Raw genomic sequence first — 24357 nt, forward strand, 5'->3', positions numbered from 1 at the left:
AACCCAGTTCTGCATCCTATCAATGTCCTGTTTCAAACTACAACAGCCCTCCACACCATCCACAACTCCAGCAACCTTTGTGTCATCAGCAAACTTACTAACCCACACTTCCACTTTCTCATCCAAGTCATTTTTAAAAATCACCAAGAGCATAGGTCCCAGAACGGATCCTTGCGGGACACCACTGGTCACCAAGTTCCAGGCTGAATACTTTACATCTACCAGCCTCTGCCTTGTATGGGCCAACCAGTTCTGCATCCAGACAGCCAAATTTCCCTGTATCCCATGCTTCCTTACTTTCTAAATGGACCTACCATGTGGAACCTGATCAAACGCCTTGCTAAGATCTATATACACCACATGCACTTATCTACCTTCGTCAATGTGTTTTGTCACATCCTCAACGAATTCACTAAGGCTTGTGAGGCATGACCCACCCCCCTCAAAGCCATGCTGACTAATTTGAATGCAAAAATTGATGTAAATCGATGTAATTTAATTGCTATTATTAGAGATGTGACTACAAGATAAGTTGAAAACTGAATATCTATTTGACTGTTGAGAAGGATAGCCAATAAGGAAAAGATGTAGTAACATTTCAAATAGGGGATGACGGTGCATTAGTAAGCGAAGCTCTTCAAAGGATAGAGGCATAGTCAGTTTGGGTGGAATAAAGAAACTGCAACGGGAAGCAACTATTGGTGAGATACTGAAATATTAATTTTGGCATGCTACAAATCAGGAAATCCGAGATACATGTGATGTAGATAGTATAGAATAGACTTAGCCAGGTTAATGCGAAGAACTGTAGTGGATAAATCTTGTGTGTGTATGTGATGGGTTTCTGGAACATTATTTGCCAACTGGGGATTGGGTTATTTTCATAGAAGTGCGGAAGAAACTCTGGCCCACTTGAATCTGCACCAACACGTGAGAAACCTCTGACCTTCAACCTAATTCCATTTACTAGCACTTGGTCCATAATCTTGAATGTTATGACATGACAAATTCTCATCCATGTACTTTTTTTAAAAGGATGTGAGGCAGCTTACCTCTACCTCCAGGCATTCTTACCCTCTGGATAAAAAGGTTTTTCTTCGCACCCTTGTACCCCTAAATCTTATGCCCCTCACCTTGAACCAGTGTCCTTCCTGACCCTCCAACTAAGGGGAAGAGCAGCTGTTTATCCATTTTTGTCTGTGTACCTCATAATCTTGTACACCACATTCAGATCGCTCCCCTGTTTTCTCTGCTCCAATGAAAACAACTCGTCAAACTTAAATTTCCATCGCAGGCAATTCGGGTGAATTTCCTCTGCACCCCCTCCAGTGCAATCCTTCCTGTAATATGGCAACCAGAACTAATTTTGGAATTAATGCTGTGTAATGAGAAAGGGCTAATTAAAATCCTTACTGCAAAGGAGTATTTCAGAAACAGTAACACTAATATGGTTGATTTTTATGAAATTTGAATGCGCCATTGTTAATTTTGAAGTTAGGCTCTTAAATCTGACCAAAGGAAACAAGCATATGAAGGACAGGTTGACTGTGGTGGATTGGAAAAATTCTGTAAAATATTTGCCCAAAGATAGGCAATGGATATCAATTAAGATGTAAGTAATTGCACAGGCATTCAAATGGAAAGACATATGATCGTAGTCAATGAAGAAAGTTAATGATTGCTTTAGCTCAAAGTAACTTGCATACAAAGATGCCAGAAATAATGGTACCCCTGAGGACTGGGAGCAATTTGGAATCCAGCAAAGAAGGACCTGGAAAGCAAATAGTGAACATAAATGCAAGCTTGTGGACTCTCAAAGCTTTTTTTAAAACCAGCTACATGAAAAGGAAAGTGAGGATAAATATAGGCCCAATACTGAAAACACAAGAATTTAATGGAGGTAAAAGCAAGGACTGCAGATGCTGGAAACCAGATTCTAGATTAGAGTGGTGTTGGAAAAGCACAGCAGTTTACGGAGGGAATGGTCTTTGCGGAAGGCGGAAAGGGGTGGGGAGGGAAGTTAACGAATTGCTCAACCTCCTCTCAGGAGCACGAAGTGGCGTCAATGCTGTCATCAATGTAGCGGAGGAAGAGGTGGGGAGTGGTGCTAGTGTAACTACCTTAGCATAACCTTAGAACATAGAAGAATACAGTGCAGTACAGGCCCTTCGGCCCTCGATGTTGCGCCGATCCAAGCCCACCTAACCTACACTAGCTCACTATCCTCCATATGCCTATCCAATGCCCGCTTCAATGCCCAAAATGAGGGAGAGTCCACCACTGCTACTGGCAGGGCATTCCATGAATTCACGACTCGCTGAGTAAAGAACCTACCCCTAACATCTGTCCTATACCTACCCCCCCTTAATTTAAAGCTATGCCCCCTTGTAATAGCTGACTCCATACATGAAAAAAGATTCTCACTGTTAACCCTATCTAAACCCCTAATCATCATGTACACCTCAATCAAGTCACCCCTAAACCTTCTTTTCTCCAATGAAAACAACCCCAAGTGCCTCAGCCTTTCCTCATACGATCTTCCTACCATACCAGGCAACATCCTGGTAAACCTCCTCTGCACCCGTTCCAGTGCCTCCACATCCTTCCTATAATATGGCGACCAAAACTGCACACAATACTCCAGATGCGGCCACACCAGAGTCTTATACAACTGAAACATGACCTCAGGACTCCGGAACTCAATTCCTCTACCAATAAAAGCCAGTACGCCATATGCCTTCTTCACCGCACTATTTACCTGGGTGGCAACTTTCAAAGATCTGTGTACATGGACACCAAGATCCCTCTGCTCATCCACACTACCAAGTATCCGACCATTAGCGCAGTACCCCATCTTTTTGTTACTCTTACCAAAATGAATCACCTCACACTTAGCTACATTGAACTCCATTTGCCACCTTTCTGCCCAGTTCTGCAGCTTATCTATATCCCGCTGTAACCTGCCACATCCTTCCTCACTGTCTACAACTCCTCCGACTTTCGTATCATCCGCAAACTTGCTCACCCAACCTTCTAACCCCTCCTCCAGGTCATTTATAAAAATGACAAACAGCAATGGTCCCAAAACAGATCCTTGCGGAACACCGCTAGTGACGGCACTCCAAGATGAACCTTTGCCATCAACTACTACCCTCTGTCTTCTTCCAGCCAGCCAACTCCTAATCCAAACCTCCAACTCACCCTCAATGCCATACCTCCGTATTTTTTGCAGGAGTCTACCATGGGGAATCTTAGCAAACGTCTTACTAAAATCCATATACACCACATCTACTGCTTTACCCTCATCCACCTCCTTAGTCACCTTCTCAAAGAATTCAATAAAGTTTGTGAGGCACGACCTGCCCTTCACAAAACCATGCTGACTATCCTTGATCACATTATTCCTATCCAGATGTTCATAAATCCTATCCCTTACAATTCTCTCTAAGATCTTGCCCACAACAGAAGTGAGACTCACTGGCCTATAGTTACTAGGGTTATCCCTACTCCCCTTCTTGAACAAGGGAACCACATTTGCTAGCCTCCAATCTTCTGGCACTACTCCTGTAGACAACGAGGACATAAAAATCAAGGCCAATGGCTCTGCAATCTCCTCCCTTGCTTCCCAGAGAATCCTAGGATAAATGCCATCAGGCCCAGGGGACTTATCTATTTTCACCCTTTCCAGAATTTCCAACACCTCTTCTCTACATACCTCAAAGCCATCCATTCTACTTAATTGTGACTCAGTATTCACATCGACAACAATGTCCTGTTCCCGAGTGAATACTGACGAAAAGTATTCATTCAGTGTCTCCCCAATCTCTTCAGCCTCCACATGCAACTTCCCACTACTATCCTTGACTGGACCTTTCCTACCCTAGTCATTCTTTTATTCCTGACATACCTATAGAAAGCCTTTGGGTTTTCCCTAATCCTACCACCTAAGGACCTTTCATGTCCCCTCCTTGCTGCTCTTTGCTCTCTCTTCAGCTCCTTCCTGGCTACCTTATAACTCTCAATCCCCCCAATTGAACCTTCACGCCTCATCTTTACATAAGCCACCCTCTTCCATTTAACAAGGGATTCCAATTCCTTATTAAACCATGGCTCCCTCACACGACCCTTTCCTCCCTGTCTGACAGGTACACACTTATCAAGGACACTCAATAGTTGCTCCTTGAACAAGCTCCACATATCAATTACGCCCTTGCCTTGAAGCTTACTTTTCCAAGCCACACATCCTAAGTCATGCCTCACCACATCATAATTTCCCTGGCCCCAGCTATAACTCTTGCCCTGTAGTGCACACTTATCACTCTCCATCACTAGAGTAAAAGTCACCGAATTGTGGTCACTGTCCCCACAGTGCTCACCTACCTCTAATTCTAACACCTGGCCTGGTTCGTTACCCAGAACCAAATCCAGTATGGCCTCACCTCTTGTTGGCATATCTACATATTGTGTCAGGAAACCCTCCTGCACACATTGGACAAACACTGACCCATCTAACGAACTTGAGCTATAGCTTTCCCAATCAATATCAGGAAAGCTAAAGTCCCCCATAACAACCACCCTATTACTTTCACTCTTCTCTTGAATCATCCTCGCAATCCTTTCTTCTACGATTCTAGGACTATTAGGAGGCCTGTAAAAGACTCCTAACAGGGTGAGCTCACCTTTCCTATTCCTAACCTCAGCCCAAACTACCTCTGATGGCGAGTCTTCATCTATCGTCCTTTCCACCGCTGTAATACTATCTTTGACAAGCAATGCCACACCTCCCCCTCTTTTACCCCCACCTCTAACCCTACTAAAACATTTAAACCCTGGGACCTGCAACAGCCAATCCTGTCCCTGTTCTACCCATGTCTCCGTAATAGCCATAACATCGAAGTCCCAGGTACCAACCCACGCTGCAAGTTCACCTACCTTATTTCGTATACTTCTTGCATTGAAGTAGACACACTTCAAGCCACTTTCCTGTTTACAGGCACCCTCCTTTGAAATCGCATAAACCAAATCATCTGATGACATTTCCGCCACCTCCAAACGGACCCCACAACCAGGGATATATTTTCCTCCCTACCTCTTTGCACCTTCCGCAAAGACCATTCCCTCCATAACTACCTGGTCAGGTCCACGCCCCCCCAACAACCCACCCTCCCGTCCGGGCACCTTCCCCTGCCACCGCAGGAATTGCAAAACCTGCACCTCCCTCGCCTCCATCCAAGGCCCAAAAGGAGCCTTCCACATCCATCAAAGTTTTACCTGCGCACCCACCAATATCATTTATTGTATCCGTTGCTCCCGATGCGGTCTCCTTTACATTGGGGAGACTGGACGCCTCCTAGCAGAGCACTTCAGGGAACATCTCCGGGACACCCGCACCAATCAACCACATCGCCCTGTGGCCCAACATTTCAACTCCCCCACCCACTCAGCTGAGGACATGGAGGTCCTGGGCCTCCTTCACCGCCGCTCCCTCACCACCAGACGCCTGGAGGAAGAACGCCTCATCTTCTGCCTCGGAACACTTCAACCCCAGGGCATCAATGTGGACTTCACCAGTTTCCTCATTTCCCCCCCCCCCCCCCCAACCTCACCCCAGTTCCAAACTTCCAGCTCAGCACTGCCCCCATGACTTGTCCTACCTGCCTATCTTCCTTTCCACCTATCCACTCCACTGTCTTCTTTGACCTATCACCTTCGTCCCCACCCCCATTTACCCATTGTACTCTTTGCTACCTTCCCCCACCCTCCTCCCTGACCTATCACCTCCATCCCTGCCGCCATTCACCTATTGTACTCTATGCTACTTTCTCCCCACCCCCACTTTCCTCTCATTTATCTCTCCACCCTGCAGGCACCCTGCCTCTATTCCTGATGAAGGGCTTTTGCCCGAAACGTTGATTGTCCTGCTCCTCAGATGCTGCCCCTCAGATGCTGCCTGAACTGCTGTGCTTTTCCAGCACCACTGTAATCAAGAATTTAATGGCGAACAAGGAAATGCTGAGAAGTTCAATAGTTACTATGTTTTCATTGAAGAAAATACAGAAAATCTCCTAGAAATGAGGCATCCAAGGGCCATCTGGAATTGAGGAGCTGTAAAGAAATTAGTATTCATAAAGAGATAGATAGTACTTCAAACATTAGCTGGATTGTGGGTTGATAAATCTCCTGGATAGATGCACTTTATCTGAGTGTTGAAGGAAGTAGCAATAGAGATAATGGCTGCATTGTTGGTCATCTTCCATAATTCCACAGGTTCTAGAAAGGTTCTGTCTGAATTAAAGGTAGTACATGCAACCCCATTTTTTAAGAAAGGGGGAAGAGTAGAGAATACAGACTTGTTAGCTTGATTTCAGTAGTTGAGCTATTATAAAGGCTATGATGGAATATTCAGAAAAAAATGGCTAAATTTGGCAGAGTCAACCTGGATTTATGAAAGGGAAAACGTGTTTGACAAACTTTTTGGAGTTTTGAGCATGTTTCTCATAGGGATAAAGAGAACCAGTGGATGTGATTGTTCTTAGAGTTTTCAGAAGATTTTTGGTAATGTCTTATACAAGAGGCTATTTAAACAAAGTTAGAGCACATGGAATTGAAAATATTATACTAGTATGGATTGAGAATTGTTTAATGGAAAGCAGAAAGTTGAAATAAATGGATCATTCTCAGCGTGGCGTGCTGTTTCTAGTCTTGTACCATCCAGGTCAGTGCTCGGTTCTCAACTGTTCACAGTTGATGTGAATGTGCGAAGTCTATTGTAATTTTTTCCAAATTTGCTAATTTCACCAAAATGGGTGGGAACAGAAGTTGTAAAGAGAATGTAAAGAAGTTTCAAGATGACTTAGACAGGCTACATGAATGGGCTAGCACATGGCTGATGGAATATAATGTGAATATGTGTCAAATTATTACTAATTACATGAGAGTACGGCAATTTTTCTTGACTGGGAGGTCAAAAGATGCTACTGATTTGGAGGAATTAATCAATTGTCTTCAAGCTACGAATTGATTTTAAACCCGATCATTGGATACCTCTGACATAGCAACCTCCAAAGGTTAATGCTATACTCTTTAATAGAATTTGACTGTTAGTATTACTGTCTATAGTTGGACTTGTTAAAGTAATGATGCAATGGATGTAAAGGTAATGTGCAAGCCTATCTCATTTCTAAGCTTTTTTTAAAAAAAATTGCTACTTTCAAAAACAAAACTGCCATCTATTACATGATTTGAGGTAGCTAAAGATCTTCCAAAAGAACTAATAATTCAATGGTAATGTTGATGCCAGAACTTTTGCAAAAGATGTTCAGAAAATGAAACATCCACATATGTTCTGGTGTAACAGTGAATTGCATCTGAGTCTTTCATCTTCAAACGGCAAGCTTTCAACTCAACCAAGTCATCAGCCACATGTAAAGCCAAACTTTGGGAACAGACGAAATGTGATAGTAATAAACTTACTGTCCTCACATGAGTCAATTGTGTGAAGAATTGAATTAAGACGTTTGGGGGTGATGGGTGAGTCAGTTAAGATCTAAAACTGTTAACTAACATCATTACACTCCATTCATCAGGAACAGATTGTTTGTGGAGGAGCTGTTCAGTGTGCTGTACTAGTTCTCTTTGTTAACAAAGCTGTGAGAATGTTTGTCGTACTAACATGAACTTACACTTGAGTTGAGCTTAATGTCTTGCTTTAGAAAATTGTGCATCTTTGATGGAGCTTATTACCTAATACTTATCAAGATTTGGCTGTACTTCTGCCCTTATGGGCATCCTTCTCCATATGTCATCAGTAAGAGATTGATACCAATGGGATTGGTGTCAGTGAATCTACCCAGGTAGTTACAGCAGAAACTGCCATATACAAGAATTTCTGTAGTTGGCACCAGGTTATTGGAGTTTTGATCCCAGTTTATATTAATAATTGGTAAGAAAGATCTTTAAAGGAAACCTGGCTTTACAAATCAGTATTTTGTTTGCAGTTGATTACCATGGTGGTTACTCCCTGAAGTATAATCACACACAAGGCTGCAGATATTCCGTAACAATAGAGCACAAATTTATTACGTATAAGAAAACAAAGTGGGCTTTCTCATTTATAATATGGTTAGGTTTTGCTATTTGTGTTAAAATTGTAAGATCATATGTGTCCGCCTGTTTTCAAAAAATCAATTCTAGAGAAATATTACTCCCGTTTCAACTCAAGTTTTTTCTTACATTAACAGACTTTATCCCAGTTTATTTCCCTTGGAGCATTGAGGATGTTTTACAAGTTCTTTCCACATATGTGGACATGGATCTTTTCTGATGGATTAAAACACTTGTCCGTTGAGATAGCTGGAACACTTCAATGTGCTCTCAACACTGAGACTCCACTAACCAAAAGATACTTCTATTAGACTAACTGGTTCCCCTGAATTGAATTCCTCATTCTTCTGAACGGAAGCTAAACTAATGGCCTTTTGTCTGTTTGTAAATTCTCAGTATAAACATCCTATCCATTAACATTACAGTTGTCTTGCCAGGCACTTGACAAAAGTCATATACCTTCCTGGAAATTGTACACTTTCAAATTTTCAAATGACTTTCTGACCCTTAAAAGTACACCTTCACAGATCTAAGCAAAGCCCCTCTGTCTCTATTTTAAAATTGAAAAATCAAGTGAATATATATTAACCTTTATATCATATTGGTAATTGATGCAAATTATGTGAATGATCTGCAGTGTTTTTCAATGTTCATGGTAGATGGAGTCTCCATGTTATGGTACGTAACCTTGGTTTTCCAGATGCTAATTGTCAGTCCAAATTTTTTGCAGCCTCAAACAACCAATCTATTAGCTGCAAATGAACTTCTGTGTGGGATGTCAATGCTGTCTCATCGCAAACAGGAACTGATGGACTATGACATTATGCATTTTGTTCTTAACACATTATTTTGAACAGTTTGTTGTCCTCTTTAGCACACGTATTTACATTGTCATTTGATTTGCCAAAAGCTTGCTATAGCAGCAGGGAGTAAAATATGCCAGAGGTGGCACCAGTACACAGTCTTGCTTTACCCATCTGTTGGTCTTGAAAGAGCTTTGCTTTGTTGTAAGTGATGGAACTTTACATCGCATGAAAAGAAGAAATAGCACCCAGGAGCAACCTATTTTCTGAAGCAATGTTAAGAATCAATCTCTGCTGACGATCAAATGTTTTTTCAAGGTCTACAATGGCAATGTAGAGTGGTTTGCACTGTGCACAATGCTTCTCCCAAAGCTTGTCAGCTGTAAAGTCGCACTGAGAGTCTGGTAGATGCAGGACACCAGGATCTGCAATTTGGTCAGAGTGAAAACAATTCCTAACCAGGAAATTGCTCAATATTTGTTGCAATCACAGTACTAGCTGTTGTATGTATGAAATGACTTTGTTTGTTTGTTTTTATTGAACATTTTCTTGAGGTATAAAGTTTTCCTTCCAGAGAAAAATGTTCATAGTAATTATAGAGCAGTGCCTGTTCTCCACATTTAATGATTTTGGGTACAAAACTATTTTTCTTGACATTTGATTGTTGGTAAAGCCATCTGTAACTGGCCTTGAATTAAGCAGCTTGCTTAAACATTTCAGAAGGCAGATAACAGTCAACCACATTGGTGAGGATGGAGGAGTGAGTAGATTAAAATTTATCCAAATGACTTATTGCTTACACTTCTTCCAAAAGCTAAAGGCATCAGAATGTACTCATCTAAGGAAGCTAATGACAGTCAATAGAAGAGGCAAAGAAGCAGTTCACATGAAGGATATTTATGGCAGATTTCATTGTTTAATGGATTCCTTCTCTTCCTCCCCCCTACAAAAGCCTCATCGTCCCCATTCATCTCCAAATACAGCACATTATCCTCCGCCATTTTTGCCACCTACAATCAGATGCCACTACCAAAGATATTTCCCTCCCCACCTCTATCTGCGTTCCGCAGAGACCATTCCCTCCATGACTCCCTCTTTAGATCCATGCCTCCCATCGGCCCACCCTGACGGTTCCTTTTAGCAATAGCATTCTCTATTGACTAGATTGTGGAGTAATCCTTGACCTACTTTTTCATGTGCTTGCAAAATTCAGGGATGATCATCAACCCTGCCCTTATCTTCAGGAGAGCTGTTTCAGTTGCTGTTATACCTTGTTCCTTTCTTGATTCCTTCACATTATACATCTCAATACATGTCTGTATTTAGCAAAAATTAGATACTGTTGCTCTGCTTCATAAATTGGAGCAGAAGTGAAAAGCCATCCTGAAAGTTAATTACTTGGACAGGGGACTATATTTAATATCCAACTGGCAGTGAGAAAGTTTTACTTTATCTTACCACAAATTTCCAGTTCCTTGATGATAAGAATATGAGAAACAATGGGCACAGTACATGAATGCCAGTATAATTCAACCTTAATTATTTGAACTCTTTCTCCCCCCTTTTTGGGATTTCAACAATGCTAACTAAATGCAGGTTAATACAGACTACGTGTCCAGATAATTCACCAACTTATTTAAAGAAGGACGCATGTTGCATTGTATCAATACCGCTCTTTTGTGTGTAACCTTCTATTTTAAGTGACCAATAAATTTATCTATTTCAGTCCTGTAAGTTTAGATGAATTTTTAAATGATCTGATCATATGATTTATTAATCAAATGAATCTTGGTTTCAGCTATGGTTGACATTTCGAAATGCACCTAACAATCGGAATCCGCACTTGCGTTATCTGTGCTGAGAGAGAATGTATCGTCTGTATTGGACAGAGCATCATGGGGATGAAATTTGAAATATTTGTCCATTTGGCTTTTTTCCTTCAAACTGCTCTTAATTTTCTTTGCTATTTAATGTCTTTAGCTTCCGACAGATGAGTTGCCTTTTAGTTTTTGGATGGAACATAAACAATAACTATAAAGTCATTTGGGTTCATCTCTAATCTCCTTATTCTTCCAACACAACAAAACTCTGGACTAGGCTGAGAGGCAGGAGGGCTGATAAATCCAGTGGATAGTCTGAAAGCAAGCACAATGCTGGAGAAACTCAGGCCTGGAAGCAACATTTTAGAAGAAGCTGAGTTGTCCTGGACACCATGTTAACCATTTCTCTCTCCGCAGAAGCCATCAAACCTGTTGAATTTCTCCAGCATTTTAGTTTCCACATCTGCAATATGTTGTTTTGGATTCCACATTGAGAGCCTGACAATCTCAAGCCCAACGTCGACCTCCTTGTTTTTACCTAGTTGATTTTAACCCTACTGCAAATCCTCTTGCAAGGATGCCTGCCTTGAAGATTTCCTCCTCTCTCCATAAGCCACTCTGCAGGACCCTGCCTCTATCCCTGATGAAGGGCTTTTGCCCGAAACATCGATTTTCCTGCTCCTCAGATGCTGCCTGAACTGCTGTAGTAAATTTTGACAGAGTATGCAATATCACTTAACATCAGCTGAACTCAATCCTGATCGACTTTCAGATATTGCATTTCTGTATTCTTCTCATCCCTAACCTAGAAGCATTGTGACAAACTGAATTGTCAGTGGAGCTGGATGCAGAACCAGAAATTTTCTTTGTTAATGTTCAAATTGGACAATTGTTTTGTGAAATTCAAAACTGATTTTTTTTAAAGAGTTTGCCTCATTACCGGCATCTTGTGCTTAATGCAGTTAAGTTTGAAGAACTATCTTAAGATGTAATTTAAATCCTTGTATAATGAATCCATGCCATTATATCCTGGCAAAAGTGCTTGTGTGGTCTAATTAATCTTTGACCTTTGGAACAGATGTACATATTATTTTTGAGGAGCATTACCACCTGCAATTTCCCCTCCAAGCCCCATGCCAAGTTGACTTTGAAATATATTGCTATTCTTTCACTGTCGCTGGGTAAAAATCTTGGGTTTTCCTTCCTATGGACATTTTGGGTTTACCTAAAGCACGTGTTCAAGAAAGCTGTTCATCACCACCTTCCCAAGGGTGACTAGGGACGGGCAATAAATGCTGGTCCAGCCAGCTGCACCCACATCCCATGAGTAAAGTTAAATTTTTAAAATTACGTGAAATATTTGAGGAGGAGGAATTATTTTGACAAACTGCAAATAACTTTTTTGATTTGAAAAATAACTGCAGTGGATTGATGCAGGAAGCAGGAGGAGAATTGCATGATCCTGATCACTCTGGGATTGTGGGTTGAAGTAAGGTGGCACATGGCACCAATTCTTGAATTGAGCCTGGGAATGCAGAATCAGATTTTTTTTTGTGTGGGGGATCATGGAAACTGAGATTATTCTCACCAATGCAATACAAAGAAATATTTCACACTTCGTCTTAACACATTCTATTGATAACACAATTGTGTGAAATAACTTGGAGTGGTAACTGAATTAGCCACTACCAATGGTTAACTTGGCCATGACAGCAGTAGCTATTATAAATTAGACTTTTTAAAGCTGTGGGCATTGACTTGGTAATTTTTCTGTACTACTTATTGTGTCCTCTTTGAATGGCTTACTTTCCAGGTCAAACCATACCGCTCTACATCAACTTTCAGTCTTTAATCTCCCCAAACACTAATAACCTTTTGTTGCTCAGGTCCCTTATGTAGCAGTGTTAAAGTTTTCAATGGTTCTGCAGAGTTCTGCTATTTCCAGTCCCCCTCAAATAGGACCTTGTCGAGAAGGTACGTGGTGAACCCATCTCTAGCAGTAACAGCAGTACTAATGTGAACTCTGAAACTCATATGGCAATCATTGAAGTCACCAGGTGACAGACACCACTTAGCTCTACTGGAATTTTTAAAAAGATTTATATAAACACAATACTTCTGTCAGCGAAGTGATATGCTGTCTATTTTATGTTCATCCAAATAATTTCATAACTCAATGGATTGACCTTTGGAATGTTTCATAAAGTCAACCACTGTTATGAGACCCTTAGGGGTGTGCATTCTGTGATTCAGTTCTATAACTGAATTATGTTATGGTATCTACGTAACACTCCTGATGCAATGCTGCAGTTATCAGAATGTAGATGGCTTTTTTAATAATTAAAGTAGCAGGATATATTATCAATTCAACATGATCAGGTACAAGTTTTAGAAAAATTAATCCAGACTTATGCTCCACTACAGGGAGAATGTGAGGACTGCAAATGCTGGAGATCAGCTGAGTGTGATGCTGGAAAAGCCTAGCAGGTCAGGCAGCATCTGAGGAGCAGGAGAATCAACATTTGGGCATAAACCCTTCATCACTGAACTCATCTCTGTGTACCTTGACACCGTCTTGTCCCCCTTTAATCCAGGAACTCCCCACCTATGTTCAGGACACCACCCACTCCCTTCACCTCTTCTTCCAAGACTTTTGTTTCCCCAACCCCCAACACCTCATCTTCACTATGGACATCCAGTCCCTGTACACATCCATCCGCCATGACGAAGGCCTCCAAAACCTCCATTTCTTCCTCTACCGCTGTCCCAACCATCACCCTTCCACTGACACCTTCATTCACTTGGCTGAACTGGTCCTCACCCTTAACAACCTCTCCTTCCAATCCCTCACTTCGTGCAAACTAAAGGGAATACCATGGGAACCCGCATGGGACCCAGCTATGCCTGCCTCTTTGTCGGGTACGTGGAACAGTTATTCTACTGTAACTACACCGGCACCAACCCCCACCTGTTCTTCCACTATGTCGATCACTATATTGGCGCTACCTCGTGTTCCCACAAGGAGGTTGAACAGTTCATCAACTTCACTAACCCCTTTCACCCCAACCTCAAATTCACTCGGACCACTCCGGACACCCCCCCCCCCCCCCCCCCCCCACCGCCTTCCAGGACCCCTCTAGCGACTGACTAACCATGGATTCCTGACAAAGGGCTATGCCTGAAATGTTGACTCTCCTGCTCCTCGGATGCTGCCTGACATGCTGTGCTTTTCCAGCACCACACTCTCGACTTGCATTCTGTTGTAGTCTGTATGTCTGTATTTAATAAAATGCCTTAATCATAGCAGTTTCGAGGAAAAGGCTTATTAAATAACTGATATTTTTGCAACAATCTATATCTTGGAATATAAGAACAGTTATATATTTTTAAACAACCAGTTCAGATGTGTTATAACATACCTCTGGAGCAAATGTGACTTGAACTTGGGTCACCTTATTCGGCAATAGAGTCACTGCTCATGAAGCACAAGTTGCCTCCCAAGTTCACTTGAATGCTAAGATGTTGAAAAAAAAATTAGTTGATTGGTTAAAATTTCAGGATGGTGGACTTCTTGGATGTGTATGAAACTTTTCCCACAGGTAGGAGGTACTTCTATTTGAGAAGGTGTTTGTCATGTCTGCCAATACTCCTGAGCCGTAGTGTCATCTCACAATGTGTATTGCCGGAAAGGAGTCCTGAAAAGATCTTTTGAAAAGTTCAAAAGTGCATAAAATAATGTAATATATTTATGCATCTTTAAATTTGTTTCTGATACTGATTTTTCTCATGATCATTCTGTTTTACAGTTGAGATTTTCAAACAAATCACCATTCCATCTGTGTTTATTGGGGAAGCGTCAGCTAAATATCTTCTGGAAGAATTTAGCTATTTAAGAGGGTAAGTAGTACTTATTTTTGCTCAGTCCTTTGGCCCTAATTTTGTCTGAAACTTTTGAACTGAGACTTGAAAGTAGATGAATTTTTTTAAAAAGTCATTCCGAATAGTTCATTTTATACCTTTTGAAAAGTTATGAAATGGTCATTTCTGTGATGTTTCTTTACTGCCATCGATATCCTCTTATTTCTTTTAACTTTGCTGACCTATATAGTGATCCCTCTGCATCCTTACCATATGGGAGTAAAGAAACATGGTTTTGTCTCCTGTATTAATGTTCTTTCACAGGATCTCAAAACTGCAATCTAGATTAGATTACTTGGTGTGGAAACAGGCCCTTCGGCCTAACAAGTCCACACCAATCCGCCGAAGCGCAACCCACCCAGACCCATTCCCCTACATTTACCCCTTCACCTAACACTACGGGCAATTTATCATGGCCAATTCACCTAACCTGCACATTTTTGGACTGTGGGAGGAAACCGGAGCACCCGGAGGAAACCCACGCAGACACTGGGAGAATGTGCAAACTCTACACAGTTGCCTGAGGCAGGAATTGAACCCAGGTCTCTGACGCTGTGAGGCAGCAGTGCTAACCACTGTGCCACCGTGCCGCTCTGTAGACTTTTAACCTCCAACTTGGCATTACCACATTACGGCCTCCTTTCCCCCAGCATTGTTTCAACGTTGATGTCCTACGTTATGGTTCTAATTTGTTAAACTCCTATTATGGAGATGAATAGATGTGGAAATGTCATATCTCTCATTTAGCATCCCATCCTTTGTTTCCAATACTATCCTGAGGCAATACTGGTCTTGCCAATGAAGCTCCCATCCCATGAACAAAAAAGATTAGACAGTATTCAAAGTTATAAGGCATTTTGAGACCCAAAAATATTTTTTTCAACAAGCATGTTGGTAACCAGCAGTCATGGATTTAAAGTAATTGCAAAAAGAGCACACATAAGAACTAGGAGCAGAATAGACTATCCAGCCCCTTGAGCATGCTGTCCCATTTAATGTAGTCATGACTGATCTCATCTCTGCCTCAACACCACTTTCCTACCCACTCCTCATAACTCTTTAACCCCATTATTAATTTAAAATCTGTCTGTCTCCTTAAATTTATTCAGTATTCTGGTCTCCACTGCAATCTTCAGTAGTGAACTATAGATTCATAATCCTTTGAGAAAGTAATTCCTCCTCATCTGTTTTAAATCTGCTACCCCTTCATCTAAAAATATGACTTCTCATTCTCGATTGCCCATAGTGGGGTTCCATCTTCTGAATGTCTACTTTGCTAATCCTCTCTAGCATCTTGTGTACATCAATTAAATCTCTGCCCATTCTTCTAAAGCGTAGTGAATTAATGTAGGCTTAAACTGCACTATCTCTTGTAAGACAAACATGAGAAATGAGTTGCAGTTTTTCCACACAGAGGATCATTAAGATCTGAAATGCACAATTTCAAAGGAGGTGGAATCACATTCTACAGGAATTTCAATTTGACAGGTGCTCTGAGAACTGACTTAAGGATTTGTGTTCAAGAAGTTTGAGAAATAGGACCGAAATTAATGAGCTACATCGAAACCGTGGCATAGACATTGAAAGCCTAGTTCAGTGATCGTTAATGAACGTGGATGGTTTCCTTGTTTCAACTCCAAAGTAAACATAGCATTAGTTTTGTTATCTATTCAAATTATTTGGAAATAATAGATGGAAAATATTGGTTATATAGCAGTATATATTTTTTCATTTGCTACATGTAACTATATTGTTGAATCTGGTTAGAGATTGTGGCTCTCGTGTAGTTAGAATCATAGAGATGTACAGAATGGAAACGTACTCTTCGGTCTAGCTCATCCATGCTAACCAGATTTCCGAACCACATCTAGTCCCATTTGCCAGCACTTGCCCCAGAACCCTCTAAACTCTTCCTATTCATATACCCATCCAGATGCCTTTTAAATGTTGTAATTGTACCAGCCTCCACCACTTCCTCTGGTAGCTTATTCCATACATGCATGTACCACCCTCTGCATGAAAAAGTTGTCCCTCGGATCCCTTTTATATCTTTCCCCTCTCACCCTAAACCTATGCCTTCTAGTTCTGGACTCCCCAACCCCAGGGAAAAGACTGTGTCTATGTATCCTATCCGTGCCCCACATGATTTTATAAACCTCTATAATGTCATCCCTCAGCCTCTGACGCTCCAGGGCAAACAGTCCCAGCTAATGTTGTCCCACTTTTCAAGAAGGGAGGGAGAGAGAAAACAGGGAAATATAGACCGGTTAGCCTGACGTCAGTGGTGGGAAAGATGCAGGAGTCAATTATAAAAGATGAAATCATGACTCATTTGGATAACAGTAACAGGACAGGTCAGAGTCAGTATGGATTTATGAAGGGGAAATAGTGTTTGACTGATATTCTGGAATGTTTTGAGGATGTAGCTATGAAGATGGACAAGGGAGAGCCAGTGTACCTGGGCTTTCAGAAAGCCTTTAAGGTCCCACAAAAGAGATTAGTGTGCAAAATTAGGGCACATGGTATTAGGGGCAAGGTACTGACTTGGATTAAAAGTTGGCTGACTGACAGGAAGTAAAGAGTAGTGATAAATGGGTCCCTTTCGGAATGGCAGGTGGTGACCAGTGGGGTACCACAAGGTTCGGTACGAGGGACAGCAGCTGTTTCCAATACACATCAATGATGTAGATGAAGGCATTACAAGTAGATTAGATTAGATTAGATTACTTAGTGTGGAAACAGGCCCTTCGGCCCAACAAGTCCACACCGCCCCGCCGAAGCACAACCCACCCATACCCCTGCATTTACCCCTTACCTAACACTACGGGCAATTTACCTGACCTGCACATCTTTGGACTGTGGGAGGAAACCGGAGCACCCGGAGGAAACCCACGCAGACACGGGGAGAACGTGCAAACTCCACACAGTCAGTCGCCTGAGGCGGGAATTGAACCCGGGTCTCAGGCGCTGTGAGGCAGCAGTGCTAACCACTGTGCCACCGTGCCGCCCAGGTTTGCTGATGACACAAAGCTAGGTAGCAGGGTGTAATGTGAGGAGGATATTGAGAATACAGGGTGACTTGGACAGGCCAGGTGAATGGGCAGATGCAGTTTAATGTGGATAAATGTGTGGATATCCACTTTGGTGGCAAGAACAGGAAGGCAGATTATTATCTAAATGGAGTCCAGTTAGGCAAAGGGGAAGTACAACAAGATGTTGGTGTTCTTTTATGTCAGTCAATGAAAGCAAGAAGCAGGTACAGCAGGTAGTGAAGAAAGCTAATGGCATGCTGGCCTTCATAACAAGAGGAATTGAGTATAGGAGCAAAGAGGTCTTTCTGCAGTTGTACAGGGCCTTGGTGAGACCACACCTGGAGTATTGTGTGCAGTTTTGGTCTCCAAATTTGAGGAAGGACATTCTGACTATTAAGGGAGTGCAACGTAGGTTCACGAGGTCAATTCCTGGAATGGCGGGACTATTATATGTTGAAAGCTTGGAGTGACTGGGCTTGTATACGCTTGAGTTTAGAAGGATGAGAGGGGATCTGATTGAGACGTATAAGATTATTGGACACTCTGGAGGCAAGAAGCATGTTTCCGCTGATGGGAAAGTCCAGAATCAGAGGACACATCTTAAAGGTAAGGGGTAGGCCATTTAGAACAGAGTTGAGGAGAAATGTCTTCACCCAGAGAGTGGTGGATATACGAAATGCTCTGTCCCAGAGGGCAGTGGAGGACAAGTCTCTGGATTCTTTCAAGAAAGAGATGGATAGAGCTCTTAAAGATAGTGAAATCAAGGATTATGGGGAGAAGGCAGGAACAGGATACTGGTTGTGGATGATCAGCCATGATCATAATGAATGGTGGTGCTGGCTCGAAGGGCTAAATGGCCTAATCCTGCACCTATTGTCTATTGATTCACCCTCTCCCTGTAGCTCAAATCCTCAAACCCTGGCAACATCATTGTAAGTCTTTTCTGAACCCTTTCACGTTTCACAACATCTTTCTAATAGGAAGGAAACCAGAACTGCAACCAATATTCCAAAAGTGGCCTAACAATGTCCTGTACAGCTGCAACATGACCTCCCAACTCCTGTACTCAATGTTCTGACCAATAAAGGAAAGCATACCAAATGCCGCTTCACTATCCTATGTACCTGCACCTCTACTTTAAAGGAATTGTGAATGTGCACTCCAAGGTCTCTTTGTTCAACAACATGCCACAGGACCTTACCATTAAGTATAAGAACTGCTCTGATTTCCTTTTCCAAAATGCAGCACCACACATTTATCTAAATTATGCTCCCAACTACCACTCCTCAGCCCATTGGTCGATCTGATCAAGAACCTGTTGTACCCTGAGGTAACCTTCGCTCTCCACTACACCTCCAATTTTGGTGTCATCTGCAAACTTTACTAACTACAGAGAAAACTCGATTATCTGGATTTCGCATTATCCGAAGAAGTTCTCAAGGTCCTGATAGAATCATTATATCAAAGAGGTGTTTCAATACTCATCATGTCTTTTATTTACAAAGATTAAAAATGAACTCTGCTTAATGAAATGTTGCTGAGTACAGTCCTAGACATCGATGGGAGCCCAGGCACCATCTCCAAATGACTGACTGTCCTCTCTCCGTCGCTCACCGCCGCTGCCCCCCCCCCCCCCCCACACTTTCCGTGGAGTTCTACACAGGGGTGCACCCTAAACCCCCCTTCCCCAGATAATCTCTCCAGCATTGTCCTGTACAGGGCAGAGGTAGAACTTGACAAAAAGTTGGAGTCAAAAGGGGTTTGTGTGTGTGAGCGCTCGCGTGCTATTTTGAGACTTCCCCCACAAAGGTGGGGGTAGACGGGAACATGGTGGCTGGGTCAGATGGGAGGTGGGGGCACGGGAGGGGTTGGGGCGGTGTGCACAGTGGGGCAGGGGCTCGCACGCGGTGTAGTGAACGGGGTGGGGGACTTAGCAATTGCTCGCTGTGTCAATCCCACAGAACTAATGGGGGATGGGGCGGGAGGCTTTAGCAATGCTGCAGGTCCCTTACACATAAGTATGTGTCTGCTCAGAAGCGAACTCTGAGATGGAGATATAGAGTGAGGAAAAAGGAAACTTTAGAAAATTCTGACTCCCTGAGGAGAGGCATTGAATCAATTAACTGAAGAATCAATTAATTATCCGAACAAAATAATGCCTACCCGTCTGGTTCGGATATTCGAGGTTCCTCTGTATACCTCCTGTGTTCGCATCCAAATCATATTGTTAGATAAGGCTGCCAGCCCTGAAAGATAATCAAGGTGAAGTGTTACACGGCTGAAGGATTAGTGGTTATACATTTTTTACATCTAGACACAAATTGAAGACTGTGTTTACAGAAGATTAATTAGCTGTGCATCCCCTAGTGAGTCTAAATAAAATGAGTACAATTGATCAGAATAGTTTATTGTTTATAGACTGCATAGCAGCTGCTAGTTCATTTTTATCCAGCATTTAAATTTGTTGTTAATCTTTTGAAGGATCTTAAAACTAATGGAATATATTTAATAAATCCGTATCTATGATCACGTGAAATGACTTTAAAACAGCCAGTACACAAAGCATGAAAGTTTCTTGCTGCCATGTGCTCAGTCTGAAAGTCTCCCCAAAACCTACTTCAAACAAAATTTTTTTTAAGTAAACATGGGGAGGTGGGGAATAGAAGAGCAACGAGGGCGGAAGATGACAGCTAATATTATCCTTGCAGCTAGATTTATCATGTCAAAGCATGGCGGCATAGTGGTTAGCACTGCTGCCTCACAGCACAAGGGCCCAGGTTCTAATCCAACTTCGGGCAACTGTCTGTGTGGAGCTTGCACATTCTTCCTGTGTCTGCGTGGCTCTCCTCCGGGTGCTCTGGTTTCCTCCCACAATCCAGAGATGTGCAGGTTAGGTGAATTGGCCATGCTAAATTGTCCATAGTGTTAGGTGCATTAGTCAGAGGGAAAATGGGTCTGGGTGGGTTACTCTTTGGAGAGTCGGTGTGGACTTGTTGGGCTGAAGGGCCTGTTTCCACACTGTAGGGAATCTAATCTAATCGGAGGAGACTTTCACAACTGGGGACTGACTATCAAGAACACCCAAACTTTTTCTCAAGGAACTTTAATATTAAATCATAAATATCAATTATTTCTATCTCATAGGTAAATGGAAAGGGGAAGGCACCTTTCACATTGAGTGGAATACTTGTTCTGCCGTGAGCTAAATATTCATAAAGAATAACTTTGGAAAATACAGTCCGTGCCTTCTCCTTCAGAAAGATCATACATTCACCCCCATTCATTGTTCCACAGACTGAGGAAATCCCAGAAAATATTGTTCCGTCTTTTAAAATCCTTGTGTCTAGATTTGACTACAGATTCAGAAACGGCAGTTGCAATATAGAGCTTTGGTCATTTTAACCAAATGCATGTTGCATTTTATTTTGTTTAGAATTGTTTTGTTGAGTTCCCTCTTTATTCAAGGAGGATTATATGACAATGAGATTTCTTTAGTATTTGTTCCGGGTATATGGGAGTCACTGGATAGGCCAGCATTTACTGCAGGTACCAAATTACCCTCAAGGTGCTTAAGAGCTGTCGTCTGAACAGTTTTTAGATCAGAGTGGCGCTGGAAAAGCACAGCAGGTCAGGCAGCATCCAAGGAGCAGGAAAATCGACGTTTCGGGCAAAAGCCCTTCAAGTATTCCTGAAGAAGGGCTTTTGCCTGAAATGTCGATTTTCCTGCTCCTCTGATGCTGCCTGACCTGCTGTGCTTTTCCAGCACCACTCTGATCTAAAGTCTGGTTTCCAGCATCTGCCGTCCTCACTTTTGCCTGAACAGTCTTCACAGCTACATTCTTGTAGATGATACACACTGATCTCACTGCGTAGCTGCTAAAGTTAGTGAAAAGGGTAAAGCAAATGGATTGTTTTGTCTTTCATGGTATCAAACCCTTGTCTGTTGTTGGAACGGCACTTATCCAGGCAATTGTAAAGTATTCCACAACACACGAGTTGCGGCTTGTAGATGGTAGACAGGCTTTGGAGGAGGTAATTTAGCTACTGCGGCGCACCTCATTTGACTTGATCTTATAGTTGCAGTATTTACCTTCCTAGTCCAGTTCAGTGTCTAGTTGGTGGTAAAATCATGGCCACTCCAACCTCTGGGGGTATTGAGAGTAGGAATTTGTTGACAGTAATGCTATTGACTGCCAAGGGGAGATGGTTAGATTCACTCTTCTTCAGGATGACATTGCCATGTACTTGTAAGACCATAAGACATAGGAGTGGATGTAAGGTCGTTTGGCCCATCGAATCCACTCCGCCATTCAAGCAGGGCTGGTGGGCATTTCAATGCCACTTACCCACACTCTCCCCGTATCCCTTAATTCCTTGTGAGATCAAGAATTTATCAATCTCTGCTTTGAAGACGTTTAACGTCCTGGCCTCCACTGCGCTCCATGACAATGAATTCCACAGGCCCACCACACTCTGGCTGAAGAAGTGTCTCCTCGTTTCTGTTCTAAATTGACCCCCTCTAGTTCTAAGGGTGTGCCCACGGGTCCTAGTATACTCTCCTAATGGAAACGAACTCCCAGTGTCCACCCTTTCTAAGCCATGCATTATCTTGTAAGTTTCTATTCGATCTCCCCTTAACCTTCTAAACTCTAATGAATACAATCCCAGGATCCTCAGCCATTTATCGTATGTTAGGCCGACCATTCCAGGGATCATCTGTGTGAATCTCTGCTAGACACACTCCACTGCCAGTATGTCCTTCCAGAAGTGTGGGCCCAGAATTGGACACACTATTGTAAATGGGGCCTAACTAGAGCTTTATAGAGTCTCAGTAGCACATTCCAACCCTCTTGAAGTAAATGACATTGCATTTGCTTTCTTAACCACTGACTCAACTTGTAAGTCAACCTTTAGCACTCCTTATTCCTGATGAAGGGCTTTTGCTCGAAACATCGATTTTCCTGCTTCTCAGATGCTGCCTGATCTGCTGTGCGTTTCCAGCACCACTCTAATCTAGACTCTGATTTCCAGCATCTGCAGTCCTCACTTTTGCTTAGCACTCATAGATCCCTTTGTACTTTGGCTTTATGAATTTTCTCACCGCTTAGAAAGTTGTCCATGCCTGTCTTTTTTCCAAAGTGCAAGACCTCGCATTTGCTCACATTGAATTTCATCAGCCATTTCTTGGGCCACTCTTAAACTGGCTAAATCTCTGCAGCCTCCCCACCACCTCAGAACTACCTGCCTGTCTGCCTCACTTCGTATTATTGGTGAACTTCACCAGAATGCCCCCAGTCCCTTCATCCTGATCATTAACATATAAACTGAACAGCTGCGGCCCTAACACTGAACCTTGTGGATACCACTTGTCACTAGCTGCCATTCCAAAAAAGAACCTTTTATCCAACTCTCTGCCTTCTGGCAGACAGCCAATCCTCAATCCATGCCAGTAGCTCACCTCGAACTCTCCTTCCTCAGCAGCCTCCTGTGAGGCACCTAATTAAAGGCCTTTTGGAAAGCTAGGTAGATAACATCCACTGGGTTTCCCTGGTCTAATCTACGTGTTACCTCTTCAAAGAATTCTAACAGGTTTGTCAGACACGACCTCCTCTTAGTAAATCTAAAAGGTCTAAAAATTGATAAATCTCCTGGCCCCAATGGGCTACGTCCTAGAGTTCTGAAGGAGATGGTTGAAGAAATAGCGGAGGCTATTTCTTGGTTGTGATCTTTCAAAAATCATGAGTCAGGGAAAGTCCCAGATGATTGGAAAATTGCTGTTGTAACCACTTCCTTCAAGAAAGGATCAAGACAAAAGATGGAAAATTATAAGCCAATTAGCCTAACTTTGATTGTAGCTAAAATTCTAGAATCCATTGTTAAGGATGAGATTTTCTAAATTCTTGGAAGTGCAGGGTCAGATTAGAACGAGTCAGCATGGATTTACTAAGATTCTGGATTAGTAGTACTGGAAAAGCACAGCAGTTCAGACAGCATCCTTTTACTGCTCCTCGGATGCTGTCTGAACTGCTGTGCTTTTCCAGCACCACTAATCCAGAATCTTAGTAAATCCGTGCTGACTTGTTCTAATCCGACCCTGCACTTCTAAGAATTTAGAAATCTCATCCTTAACAATGGATTCTAGAATTTTATCTACAATCAAAGTTAGGCTAATCGGCTTATAATTTTCCATCTTTTGTCTTGATCCTTTCTTGAACAAAGTGGTTACAGGGGCAATTTTCCAATCATCTGGGACTTTCCCTGACTCCAGTGATTTTTGAAAGATCTCAACCAACAGTTCCGCTATTTCTTCAACCACCTCCCTCAGAACTCTAGGACGTAGCCCATTGGGGCCAGGAGATTTATCAATTTTTAGACCTTTTTAGCTTTTCTAGCACTTTCTCTTTGTAATGGCTACCATACTGAACTCTGTCCCTTGACTCTCCTTAACTGTTGGGATAGTGTTGGGGCAGCATGATTACTCAGTGGTTAGTACTGCTGCCTCACAGCACCAGGTTCCCAGGTTTGATTCCAGCCTCTGGTGACTGTGTGGAGTTTGCACATTCTTCCTGTGTCTGCGTGGGTTTCTTCCGGGTACTCTGGTTTCCTCCCACAGTCCAAAGATGTGCAGGTCAGTGCATTAGTCAGAGGGGAATGGGTCTGGGTGGGTTACTCTTCGGAGGG

At 42.4% G+C, this 24357-nt stretch overlaps 1 protein-coding gene across 1 annotated transcript in view; it reads left to right on the forward strand.

Annotated features, from left to right (window-relative positions):
* The window catches only part of rnf13 (ring finger protein 13), a 264854-nt gene that overhangs the window by 152418 nt on the left and 88079 nt on the right, over positions 1 to 24357 (forward strand). Inside the window, exon 6 of the mRNA XM_087993332.1 lies at positions 14533 to 14623. Within this exon, the coding sequence (XP_087849458.1) occupies positions 14533 to 14623 (91 nt within the window). The remainder of the gene's footprint in view (positions 1 to 14532; positions 14624 to 24357) is intronic.

This window comes from Chiloscyllium plagiosum, unplaced genomic scaffold (genome assembly GCF_037043375.1).
Source record: "Chiloscyllium plagiosum isolate Xiang-an unplaced genomic scaffold, Cpla_swu_hap1 HiC_scaffold_13, whole genome shotgun sequence".
Taxonomy (NCBI): Eukaryota; Metazoa; Chordata; class Chondrichthyes; order Orectolobiformes; family Hemiscylliidae; genus Chiloscyllium; species Chiloscyllium plagiosum.